General features: G+C 41.1%; 1 protein-coding gene across 1 annotated transcript in view; it reads left to right on the forward strand.

Moving 5' to 3' along the window:
* Positions 1 to 10,511, forward strand: part of RHOBTB3 (Rho related BTB domain containing 3) — a 35,713-nt gene extending 25,202 nt beyond the window's left edge. The window contains exons 12-15 of the mRNA XM_065656971.1: positions 2,196 to 2,369; positions 3,626 to 3,792; positions 4,653 to 4,749; positions 9,087 to 10,511. Coding sequence (XP_065513043.1) covers positions 2,196 to 2,369; positions 3,626 to 3,792; positions 4,653 to 4,749; positions 9,087 to 9,202 — 554 coding nt within the window. The 3' untranslated portion in view covers positions 9,203 to 10,511. The remainder of the gene's footprint in view (positions 1 to 2,195; positions 2,370 to 3,625; positions 3,793 to 4,652; positions 4,750 to 9,086) is intronic.
* Positions 10,512 to 13,656: the final 3,145 nt, after the last annotated feature.

The following is a 13,656-nucleotide window of genomic DNA, read 5'->3' on the forward strand; positions in this document are numbered from 1 at the left end:
TTCTGATCTCTGAACTGCCTGAAAGGAGCTTGGAGCCAGGGGGGTCGGGCTCTGCTCCCAAGGAACAAGCGCCAGGACCAGAGGAAACGGCCTCAAGTTGCGCCAGGGGAGGTTGAGGTTGGATCTGGGGAACAATTTCTTCCCCAAAGGGCTGTTGGGCATTGGAACAGGCTGCCCAGGGCAGTGGTGGAGTCACCATCCCTGGAGGGGTTGGACAGGCGGAGATGAGGTTCTCAGGGATGTGGGGTAGAGGTGGACTGGGCAGTGTTGGGTTAACAGTTGGACTCAATGATCTTAAAGGTCTTTTCCAATCAAAAGAATCCTGTGATTCTAAGAAGTTGGTGGTGGCGTTACAAAGATCCGCTCACAAAGATGCCAAGTGCTCCTCAGCAGAGACATAGGCAATGAAACCATCTTTTGTTCCCTTTTTGTCTGCAAAGAATATGCTTGGGTGCAGCAATATGCTGCAGTGTCACAGCCATTTTGTTTTGTCTTGTTTTTCTGGAAATTAAATGTGCTCACCCTTAAAAATAAAGATACAGGGGAGTAAAAGTGTCACATGCTTTTGTGAGAATAAGTATGAGATGGTTTTTAAATGCTTACGATTTTCTCATTTTGTTCACGCCCACACTTCATGCAGCAATAGTCTTTTAGGATTAGACAATTATTTTCAGCTTTAAATCTCAGGGACAAATATGAAGCATTAATCCCTCAAACATAAGTACATGAAGACAAGCAGATTCTTTCTAGGTGTTCTGTTCAATATGCAGAAAAAAACCCCAAAAGATATTTGAAAATGAGAACAAAATACTGATGCTGAGTTTAATTACATGAACAATTCATCTCTGTCCCACTGCTCAGAGAGACTTTGTGGGAAGCTGATGAAACCATACCACCACTATATATTTTACAGAAAAAAAAATTACTGCTGAATGAATGGGTTGACAAGTATTTTTTTTAAAGTATGCTTATTCACTACTAAAATGTGAGCTTGTTTTCCTAGTGCTTGATAAATCTTCCAAGCCTTTTTCTCAAATTCATTGGCCACAATAATTGGATTAAAATTAAATCATTACTGAGAGACACTGGAGGCTTTAATCTTGATCAGGCAAATACGTTTTTAAGTCTTCAGCTAATTCCTTGAATATTGGGGGTTGCTTTGAGCTTTCTAGCTCACAAAAGCACTTGGGAGATGTTGAAAATGGGAGCCCATTATATCTGTGTAAAGACTCATAATGTGACCTAACTAGTAGGTAAATATTCAATTGCATGTAAAACTGCACCTTCACCTTACATCGCATCTGCACTGTCTATTGCTCATGTTATGTGAGTAAATATATAATACTATTGTTGTGTCCTCTCTATATAGAAATACATCAATTTTGTATGAAGCTTAGATAATTTGCAAGTATAAACACAGGTGAACAGAAATAGAACAAAAATGAAAAGGTGTCATATGTCTTCTAGGAATTAGGTAGGTGGCAGGGTTGTCATTAAGGAGCAAATTAAGGTAGTAACTTCTGTATAAGTATTTATAGTATATTTATCTTGCATATCAGTTGATCCGTTTATTATAATTTTTATTATAATAGAAAGATTGATCAGCATTATTTTTGCAAGGTAACCATCAGGAAATTCATTTAGACAGAACACTTAATCTGGTTAAATTCATACATACTTAATGGTTTAGTGGAATTTCATCTGGGATAATTTGCCCTTCTCTGCTTTTGCAGTTCTGTGAAAGTCTGACTTCTGGAACACACATTCATTACCAACGGGATTACTGATGAACACAAATTACTCATTTGAATAATAATTCACAGCACTGCATATTTATGCAGCGGGACAGAGGTTCAGTTAATGTAAAATGGTGTAATGACAGTGGTGTCAGATTTTTTACTAGTTGAAAGACTACTTTCTGACTGACAAAATTTTCCCCTATTTGGAGCACCTGGTGTTGGGAGCAGGTTGTCATAATAAATTTGGTATTTCTTTTTGTTTGCTGGTGGCTACTAGGCAAATGTAAATATCTTGACTGGTATAAACTGAGTGTGTTATTAGTTATCTGCTCAATATTGTTAATTTTAAACACTTTAATTGACTTCAGTGAAGCAAAGGCCTCCTAAGAAAATACCAGCTTTAAAATCAAGATGTTTCTGTGCATATAAAATGATCACAAATTTTGTGCCCTGCAGGCGCCACGGTACCAGCGCACAGAGCAGTTCTGGTGGCTCGCTGCGAGGTCATGGCTGCTATGTTTAATGGAAATTATCTAGAAGCAAACAGCATTCTGGTTCCAGTGTATGGTGTTTCCAAAGACACTTTCCTCTCCTTTCTCGAGTATCTTTATACCGACTCCTGCTGCCCAGGTAAGAAAATTTAAAAACACACGTATATCTGTCACTTATTTTTCTGCAGTGAGTCATTAATAGAAAGTAATGTAGTGGCACTTATTTCATTGAAAAATGCCAATATTTTAAGGTATAATATCTCAAGAGAGACAACTTGTTCATACTGCGCAATAAAAAAATAAATCAGCCTTATTGAAGTAAAATCAACTGCAGGCAGAACAAAAGCCACCAATAAAACGCTGTATTTGTTTTGTGCTTTCAGAGCAAGACTCAAACTTTGAAATTTTATTTCTGGTCCATCACAATATTTGTAATTTTCTTTCTACATCACAATAATTCTGCTTTTTAATCTTAATTCTGGGTCTTATTTTAAAATGTCATTTTTTTAGCATATATTTTGATAAGTTTAACATAAACAAGGTTAAATTGGAAGAATACCTTGTTTACACTCATGGATATCTTATTTCTATGTAAAACCAGGGAAAGTGTGTCAAATGGAGTACTTGTCAATAAAAAATGAACTAGAGTATTCTTTGTGTCTTAACCTTTGTCTTTTTTAATGAAAATCTACATAGTAAATAAGAAATAGGATTTCAATACAGCTAATTTTCCTGGGATGTAATGAATGATGTTGTGATAAATATTTTTGCTTTTGGTTTTATTTTCAAATAATTCTACATTATTCTTTGGTTTTCCATCTGTTTCTCTTTTTAGTCTAACATTTCCTTGTCTATCAGTTTGAATATGTAACCGCCATACCATTTTTTTTTTTTAATATGGTAGCTCCATTTTCTTTTGGGCCTTTTTACTATAGGGCGTCTCAAGAAGATGGACCCAATTTGAAATCCCCACTGTATCTTTGAAATTTGGTCCATCTTTTTGAAACACCCTGTATATTTTCTTGTACATGTATCACAGAGGTTCTTTTTTGAAAGAGAAGTTAGAAAGCTAAATCCTCTTATTAATCATCACTTTAAATAGGCCAGCAGCACTTGACTTAGCATCTTTAAGATACAGGATATTGAGAATAATTTACTACATTTACCTTCTAAAAAGTACTAACTGCTCTTTTTGTGTTAATTATATAGTTTATCTGGAATAAGATAGTGATGTAGAAAACTTATCACTATAATAATGAAAAATAAAAGAAGATGATCAACAGTGGTTTGATTTTGGGTTCAATGTTAGGCGTTTAAAAGGTAACTCAGTGAAAAGTGGCTCTGATAATTTTGTCAAAAAGGTAAAACACGTGACATTCTTTTTTTGGTTTTCAGCCAGTATTCTCCAGGCCATGTCTCTCTTGATCTGTGCAGAGATGTACCAGGTAATGAGACTCCAGCACATTTGTGAGCTCTACATCATCACGCAGCTCCAGAGCATGCCGAGCAGGGAACTGGCGTCCACAAGCCTCAGTATTGTCAGCTTGCTCAAAAAAGCTAAGGTATGTGTTGAACACATCAAACAAGAATATGTATATTGACTTTAGTGGGGGTATTTGTTTGTTCTTAAAATGTAATTGTTAAGATTTTTAAGATCTTAATAATTTCCCTTCCAAAGCATTGGTATACAATCCTGATTGGGGATATCTGATGGCACAAGACTGGCTAAACTAAAGCCTTCTTCAGCCTTTTATTACATTTATACCATAATCTATGTAATTGGCTTCATCAAGGACATATTGCGGTAATTCAGCTTAATTGCAGCTTTTGCTAGAAAAGGTGTGTTTTAGGCAAATGAAGAGGCATTACTTTCTCTTTTAGTCAAAAAGAAAATATGCAATATGCAAGTGGCAAAGGAGATCTAACGTGGTAGAATATTAAGTGAAATACATAAAAAGCATGAAAAGAAAATATTAGAGGCTGAAAAAAAGATACTGTGTAAACAGAAGAGGAAAATAAAAACTGAACTGTTTACAAGTCTCAGGCAGGATATTGTCTTAAATGAACAGCATTTTGTGGAGAAAGAGGAGACAACAAAACCACCATGCTGCGCTCCTTGCCTTCTTTTTTCTGAAGCTCTGCTTCTTGCAGAAAACAGAAATTTTGAAGATTCATGACCAAAGAAGCCCCAGGGGTTAGATCACACCTCTGGGAGAGGGAGTTTTACTTTTTATTCTTGGGTCTCCATCTGTTTACATGTTTCCAGCAACAACTTTTCCTTCATTATCTCCTATAGTCAAAACTTTACTTAGTAAACTGCCATGTTGACAGTGGAAATCTGAAATATTTTGACATACAAGCTGTGGTTGTGTTATAGACAAGACAGCATTAAGTGGTGTTTGTGTCTCCTTTCTTCTTGCAGTTTCACAATTCTGATTGCCTTTCAACTTGGCTTCTTCATTTTATTGCCACTAACTACCTCATCTTCAGCCAAAAGCCTGAATTTCAAGATCTTTCAGGTAATTTATCAATTACTTTTAAAACAAGAAATGTTTTTACTTTCTGCTTAGATCAGAAGCGAGGTACTGGACAGTACTACTTCTACATGAGAAGATGATTGGGATTTCTTTAGGATATATAGTCTAGTCTAGCCCAGAGTCTGAGCTGGATGGTTGACCACCCTCGTGTGGGACCAGCACATGACACATCAGGAGCAGCATCACCAGCAGCTGCATCCACTTGTTTTCTGGTTCCTGTGCTGATGACCAGGTTCCCTCCCATAACTGAATCAACTAGGGCAGTTTGGTCATCACTCGCTGACCCTTCCACCTTATATATATAATTTTGTTCAGTTTGTACATTTGAATCAATGAGTCACTTCCAATACCTTCTCCCTAAGGGCTGGGGTTTTCTTTGAAGAAAACAGGATTCTTACAGTACTCTCCAGCAGATCTCACAAAATCAAATAATTAATGTCATTCAAATAGATAAACCCAGGTTCTCTGAGGGAGCTGCTATTTACTTTCCCAAATTGTATATTTGTTTTCTGATATGTAACTCTAGAAACTTTTGCTCAATGCTTCCTGGAATTTTCATCACCCTGACAAAGGTGATCTTGACATGTGCATCACTTCGACCCTTGGTTCATATTCACACCATTGGTATGGGGCCAGTGTATTGCAGAAAGAGGTTTTTCTTGTCAGTGATCCGAAGCTCTGTTTGGTCCAAAGTACATTAAAGGTCTTCTTTCCACATTTGCAAGGCTCGTATACATATGTGTGATGACAGACAACTATGTAATCGTTAGGAGCAAAGGAAGGAGATCTAGGTCCTCCCTGCTGTGTTTGGACCTGAAATTTGTCTTCCAGCTGCCCATCGGCACATCTTCTGAAATGTCCATTTTGTATAGCCAGATCTGGATTAAACTTGGGAGAACAGGGCACCTGTGTCACTCATCAGCAGTGCTGGTCCACAGTGGACTTGATTTGCTTGCCTTGCTGCTGGTTCAGGTGACAGGGTGACACTTTGTGGGATCTCCCTCACTACAGGGCTTTGGTCTCAACCACCCTGTAGTTCTCCTGAAGCTGCAGGAATCAGGTTGTTCTCTCCATTTCGTGAAGACAGAAGCTGCCTTTGGCTTCCCCTGGTTGAGCCAGGAGAGCGCAGAGACCCTTCTGGCTTAGGGTTGCTGCAGGGCTTTATCTAGGCAGATCTACTTACCCATTTTTCCATTCCCCAGTGGGATATCAGTTTATCCATATAGCTTATTGAATGCATGAGGGGGTGCATTTGTCTTTTTGTTGTTGTTTTTTACTGCTGTGGAAAGTAATAGCAATGGTACTTCTGTCTCCACACTACAGTTATCCCAATGGCTATCAGGCTGCATATGAGCCTGTTTTGAAGCTTATGCAGTGATGCTTCTGGTAAGCATAATATCTCAGCACTCATCAGCAGGTGCTGTGGGATGAACTGTTGCAGTGTGACCACCCCAGACCTTTGCTCTGTCATCACCTGGAGTTTCCTTCCATGCTTCCACCATTCGTGGAGCATCCAGGGCTGATGCAGGGCAGTACTAAAGCAGTCAGGTGAGATTTCTGAAGTTTCTGGCGGGTGGCTGATACAAGGCTGGCCATTTTGGTAAACACCTGTATGTTGACTCAAAGGACAAGGGTACCACTCTACTAGAGGATAGGTATCCTTCGAGTTTTGGTGTCCACACAGCCAGCAACCTGCCCTTCGCCCTCCTCCTCCCTCTGAGTCCCTTGCACTGAGAGGTCAAGATTCTCTGCTACATCAGTTGCACTGAGACAAACAGAGGAAAGAAATAGAACTGTGTAAGAAAATATAGATGGTTGGGATGAAACCATGTTGATCCAGCTTGCCAGGGCACAAATGCTCACAGGCATATTATGATGGGATCATACTTCCCAGACCCATTTACAGGTAGTCTGCCTTTCTTACTCAAGACTGCGTGGCACAACATGGAGGGTCAGGCCCAAAGAGTTGTGGTGAATGGAACCAAATCCAGTTGACAGCCGGTCACGAGTGGTGTCCCCAGGGCTCAATATTGGGGCCAGTTCTGCTTAATCTCTTTATCAATGATCTGGATGAGGGAATTGAGTGCACCCTCAGTAAGTCTGCAGATGACACCAGGTTGGGTGGGAGTGTTGATCTGCTGGGGGGTGGGATGGCCATACAGAGGGATCTGGCCTGGCTGGATCAATGGGCTGAGGCCAGTTGTCTGAGGTTCAACAAGGCCAAGTGCCGGGTGCTGCACTTGGGTCACAACAACCCCATGAACGCTGCAGGCTCGGGGAAGAGCGGCTGGAAAAGGACCTGGGGGTGTTGGTGACAGCAGCTGAACATGAGCCAGAGTGTGCCCAGGTGGCCAAGAGGCCACCAGCATCCTGGCTGGTACCAGGAATAGTGTGACCAGCAGGACTAGAGAAGTGATTGTACCACTGTACTCGGCACTGGTGAGGCCAAACCTTGAATCCTGGGGTCAGTTCTGGGCCCCTCATCATCAGAAAGACATTGAGGCACTAGAGAGAGTGCAGAGGAGAGAATGGAGCTGGTGAGGGTCTGGAGCACAAGTGTGATGGGAGCGGCTGAGAGACCTGGGGAGTTCAGCCTGGAGAACAGGAGCTGAGGGGAGACCTTCTGACCTCTGAACTGCCTGAAAGGAGCTTGGAGCCAGGGGGGGTCGGGCTCTGCTCCCACGGAACAAGTGACAGGACAAGAAGAAATAGCCCCACTTGTGCCAGGGGAGGTTTAGATTGGATATTAGGAAAAATTTCTTCCCAGAAAGGGTTGTTAGGCATTGGAAGAGGCTACCCAGGGCAGTGGTGGAGTCACCATCCCTGGAGGGGTTTAAAAGGCATTTAGACAAGGTTCTTAGGGACCTGGGTTAGTGCTAGTGTTAGGTCAGGTTATGGTTGGACTCGATGATCCTGAGGATCTCTTCCAACTGAAATGATTCTGTGATGCTATGATCACCTCAGGGATCCAGGACAGCAACTCAGCATGGTGCACCACCTCTCCGGTGTCTTTCTGACAGCTGAAATCTTCAGCAGCAGCCCTGCCTATTGTACAAGGCAAGTGGGAAGGTGCTGCCGGCTGCCCTTTGTTCCTGCAACTTCGCTGACCTCAGGCCTCCCCAGGCTGCAGGTCTCTGCTCTGCCTCGGTCTCTGTCCTGCTTGTTCAGAGCCCCTGAAAGGACCAGGCAACCACTGCTGCAGGCTGACTTGGGAAATTCTGGGGTAATGTGACGAAAATGCATATTTCTGCGAAGGCAAATGGGATTTCTTCTAAGTGATACAGCAAAAAACTCTGTTACTTGGTTTCATCAGTGAGAAAAAACATGTGCAATAGAAGACAAAAGTCTTGTTTAATTATTAATTGCTCTCCTTACCTCTCTTTTTGCAATGAACTTCCGACAAACTGTTGGCACAGGGACTGTAATACCCTCCTTTATATGCTGCAGCATAGAAAAGTGCTCACAGTTGATTACCCCACCTGGTTATCCCAGCATCCCAGGCTGTTTGGGCTGCAGGACCTCTGTAGATCCCCCAGCCCAGCCCTGCTAACGCAGGGTCACCGGAGCAGATCACACAGGTCGGTCCAGGCGGGTTTCAATGTCTCCAGAGAAGGAGACTCCACACCCGCTCTGGGCAGCCTGGTCCAGGCTCTGGCACCTCCCAGCAAAGAAGTTTCTCCTCGTGTTCAGATGGACCCTCCTATGTTTCAGTCTGTGCCCGCTGCCCCTCACCCTGGCGCTGGGCACCACTGAACAGGGTCTGGTCCATCCTCTGACACCCACCCTGAGATATCGATCCCATTGATCAGATCCCTCTCAGCTTCTCTTCTCCAGCCCAACAGCCCCAGCTCTCTCAGTCTCTCCTCATCACAAAGATGCTCCACACCCCTCAGCATCTTTGTGTCCCTCCCTGGACTCTCTCCAGTGATTCCTTGTCCTTCTTGAACTGGGGAGCCCAGAACTGGACCCAGTTCTGCAGATGGGGCCTCACCAGGGCAGAGCAGAGGGGGACAATTATTTTCTGCAGATGAAGAATATCCATCTTCAGGATAATCTCTCTGATCTTGGTAATGACTATTGTATTTATTTTATTAATTAACTTCTTTATTGCTAACTTAAAAGCAAGGGAACATCATGTGGTAACTCTTCTGTCTGTACTATGGCAAGTTCTAGGCAAAATGGAGAGTGTTCATCTTTACTTTTCTAGTCGTATTTATATCCCTAACTTTTTTTAACCTATTTTGAAAGACTTTTTGCAGCCTGTGCACTTGTGCTGTATGTTTGGATACTACATTTAATTCCTTTGTTGCTCTGTTTAGTGGAGGAGCGCAATTTTGTAGAGATGCACAGGTGGCCTTCCAACTTGTACCTGAAGCAGCTTGCTGAGTACAGGAACTACATCCACTCTCAGAAGTGCCATTGTGCAGTGATGTAAGAAGGCTGAACACACGCAAAGTGCATCTCCACTGGGAAATCTCAGGCTGGGAATTATACGGAGCATAAAAATCACGTCAAGAGCAAAAACAGATACTGATGTTCCCTGCAATGCGGTATGCCTTGCTGTAGTGCACTTACTAGTGGTCCTTCCTTTGATAATAAACCACTCTGGTTTTTTTTTTCCTAAAGCACTGAGAAATGTAGCATGAAGATTTATTTCAAGCACAAAGATTTCACACCGATGGGGATTTAACGTAGCATGGGACAGTGTCATGACTGTCATCTGTTCCGCCTTCTTATTTCTTTATTGCTTATTGCATTGTTTTTGATGGTTATTTCTGGCTGCCAAAACAGCATCTGTTGAAAACAGTGTTTTTTGTAAGTCTGCGTACAGTAGGAGCATTGTGGCAGTGCAGGAAGGCTGAGAAGTCAACTCTTAAGTTCTTTAAATATTTCAGAATGCAAAAATTTACTGCAGCATCTGTTGGTTTGCAAAATAAAGGATAGGCTTAATAAGCATTTAGTAACTGTTCATTTTCTACTTCAAGTTAAGTCTCTAGTTCCTTTTGTTAAAACTGTTAGAGTCATGTGAGCAGGTGTTTTAATTCCAGAAGGATGCCTATGCATCACTATATTCCCTAGTGCCTCCCAAACATATAGAAATTAAATAATTTTTCCGCCCATTATACAGGAGAAGAAAGTCTGTTTTAATAATTTGTAGAACACCTTGCTAGTGTGGTCATATTGTATTTTGTCCCCATGAGGAAAAAAGTCAGAGAGAACTCTGTCCACCCAGAGCATATCCGTACGGTACTGGGAGGGAAGGAGTCATTAACGTTATGTAGGTTTTGTGGGGCAAAACTCTTTGACACTAGTGACTTTTTGAGGAAAGGTGGACAGGGAACGCCAACTTTGAGCTCGACTCTCCCCAGTGGGGACTCAATTTAAACTGAATTATCATCATGTGCCATAAGCTACACCGCAAGAGACAAACCTGATTATTTCTTGCTGTGTAGAGCCTTTCTGAGATACAACAGAGAAATCCTAAATATTATGACTAGGATGACTCTTGCAGATAGTACTGAGTGTTTTCTTGACCTGAATCATTCATTGTGACACTACCTTATGTATACGTAGTAATATTAAAGACAACATGAACCCAACCTTTGCATAAGTGCATCTGTCCAAGCACAGATATTTTTCTGTTTGTAGAGATCTTATCAAAGAATTAAACCCTTCTTGTCTTGTTGTGCTTTTAATTATGCTTTGCCAGCTGCATTTAATTTAGTTATGTAGTCTGAGCCTAGAAAGACAAAGAAAAGACACTGAAAATGTTATTTAGTGTTACCTCAATGTCCACAACAGGCCATTTAAAAAGTACCTGGAGACTGCAGCTGTGAGGTGAACATGGAACACCAAATTGTGGACCTGAATTTTTTTTTTTATCGAAAGACTTTTTAAAAAATATTTCAATACAGGTTTATATGTGAATTGTTCTTTTCAGATTCCATGCTAGAGTCATAGAGATTTTTTTTTTTTCTGGTGATATTTTGCAGAGGTTGAGAGGGCACTTCCTTTCCTATTTTTGAATGGAAAAAAAAAAAAATCTTGTGACTCAACTGGCTGCTGCAGGCTCAAAATTCTGAGGTTATTTTTATGTAAGAATGAGAATTAATTTTTATTTTTAACTTTTCACCCTAAAGTTCTTTAAAATATGAGATATACTTATCTACAGCTCACATATACAGGAAGTCTGAAATATAGAGTATCACATTGCATTTTCAAGGTCACCAAAGAGAAATGAAAACTTTAAAGAAAAAATATGCAGAGGAAAGTAATACATACTGAAATTAAATGTGAAAAAATGTTATTTCCTATCATCCTAGTAAAAATTTAAAAAATTAGGCATAAGTTAACTGGATAGATACAAATAAAGCTTAGGGGTTTTTGAAACATTCAGTAGTGAACAAAAAATTTTTTAAAAAGCTGAAATACAGGTTGCCTGGACACCTGAGAGCATCCTCGGTCACAGCACGTGCTTCTACCAGCAGATCAGTTATCAAAAGTACAGAGTATACGCCTCATACTGACTTCTTGTACAAAACTGAGACAAAATTGTGTGAATGTTTGTCTGTGTTGCACGTGGTCCGAAATTTTTAATGTTTTGAAAGCTTTCCCAGGTTTTTTTGCTAGCAGTTAGTCTGTTGCCAATAATTTAAGAATAAATAAAAAGTAACAAAATATTTTTTTTAACTTTCTGTAAATGTTTTATAAGCATTTAAATATAGGCTTAATGGAAATACAAACACTTTATAACCAACTAAGAGAAATATTTTGCTATTGTGTGTTTTAGTCAGTGGTGACCATAGGTTTTATACTGAGAAGCCAGGCAGTGTAAAAAATATTTGTTATTTATTCACAGATTAGTACATACTACTACTCAGACATTAAAACAGCTTTTCCCTTTTACTGAGTATCCTCATCATGGTGCCTGTATCAGGTGGAGATGTGTTGTCCTTGCAGACACAGGCCATATGATAAATTTAAATTCTTAGAATAATTCTTATTATAAATTCTTATTTCTAGGCTGTGTGACGATTTTCTGTATTAATGCATTTATCTTAAAGCTATTCTAAAAACTGATACTTTAGCATTCAGAAACGTGACTGAAAGTAAATGATGATGCTGGCTGAGTCATCAGCAATTTTTTTTTAAGTGGAGGCATGAGGACAATGTCACAGAGAGTCAGGAATTAGGACACTACTGAGTTTGGTATTTATGAATAACTTTGTGTGGTATAAAGTAAGAATTGCGATGGTATAAAAAACCCACCCTTCATACTATGGTATAAAACAAAAATCAGGAACCAGCTGGAGGGGAAAAAAAAGTGATATAAGCAGGTGATTTTGAAAAAAGTTAAATGTCTGAGGAGAAAGTTTTCCACAGATCCCAAACTCGAGAGCAGCATAGAGGTCAAAGAAAGAGGTCAGTGGTCAACCTGGTTGCCCTTAGGCAGGTCTTAGAGGGTTGGGATTACAGTTTCAGACTTAGATTTAAGTGGAGTTTCGAATCCCGAGTCCATCATTAGAACTAACTCTCTAAGTCCACATCTAGAACACAAATTTTTGAATAACAGATTGCACCATATAATACTTGTTGTACCAACATATGTGTGTGCTTGTCCCAAGCTAGCACCAAGCTTTCCAGAGACTAACAAAGTCAGGTAAAAAACCCTCTGCTATTGTCCTTTAGGTGTTGCTGTATTTGACTGAAAAAAAAAAAAAGTTAGAAGGAAGAAAAGCTATTTTATTAATCATGTGCTGAAATGGCTGTATGTTTTGCTTTTTACGTACTCTGACTAAAAGTACTTGTTCTAGATTGACTATGTAAAATTTTGTTACAAAATAAAAAATTCTCTCTAGTCAGTATCATGTTATTATTTACCCATGTGCATTAGAGATTTGAGTTTTACACTGGAAATATTTTTGTAGCATATTAGAATCATGGAATCATATAATATTTTTAGTTGGAAGGACATTAAAAGCTCCCCCAGTGCCATCCCTGTCATGAGCAGGGACATCTTCACCTGCTCAGAGCCCTGGCTACCCAAAGCATCTGGATTCATCCTCCCTTTCCCTTTCCCTCTTGACCCTGGATTTCCTGATCTCAGCCAGCTCTTCTCCCGGCCCCTTGCATGACCTGATGGGGGAATGTCCCACATGAGCCATCCCTACTTGTCCCACCCACAGGGTCTCCATTGCCTGCCCTGGAGCCGGGGCAATGGCTAGACATGTCCTCTCCCCAGCATCTGTCTCCAAGGGTTCAGACAAGCCATGCTCCATGTCCAGTGCTTGGAGGACCAGGTTATGGCGTTTCTGGTTCTGAGGAGACCTTGCTGCAAGATGGGGCTGCAGCAGAGCCTGACACACTGTGGGTGCCTTGGGATGGGTGGTGTCCCCATGAAGAAGGTTCTTGAGGCACAAGTTCTGGCAAAAGTCAGAAGCGTTCCTCTGGTGGGGACAGGCAAGGAAAGTAAGGTATTACTGGTGAGACTGGGAGAGGAGAGAGGTGTGAAGAGAGCATTGCCAGCTTCGTGAACAAAGCTTTCCCATCACTACAAATCCCCAAAACCCCAGCAGCAGCTAAGACAAGCCTTCTTCTGACACTCCATCCTGCCTACCCCTTGCCACCCCTTTGTCTCTACTGCTGCTGCCGTCCCTCTCCCCCATCCCTCCACTGTTTGGAAATTACCTTCTGCTTTCTTGTCTGGAGCATCTTTGTGATGAGGAGAGACTGAGAGAGCTGGGGCTGTTGGGCTGGGGAAGAGAAGCTGAGAGGGATCTGATCAATGGGATCGATATCTCAGGGTGGGTGTCAGAGGATGGACCAGACTCTGTTCAGTGGTGCCCAGCGCCAGGGTGAGAGCCAGTGGACACAGACTGGAACACAGGA

This window comes from Caloenas nicobarica, chromosome Z (assembly GCF_036013445.1).
Source record: "Caloenas nicobarica isolate bCalNic1 chromosome Z, bCalNic1.hap1, whole genome shotgun sequence".
NCBI classification, from domain to species: domain Eukaryota; kingdom Metazoa; phylum Chordata; class Aves; order Columbiformes; family Columbidae; genus Caloenas; species Caloenas nicobarica.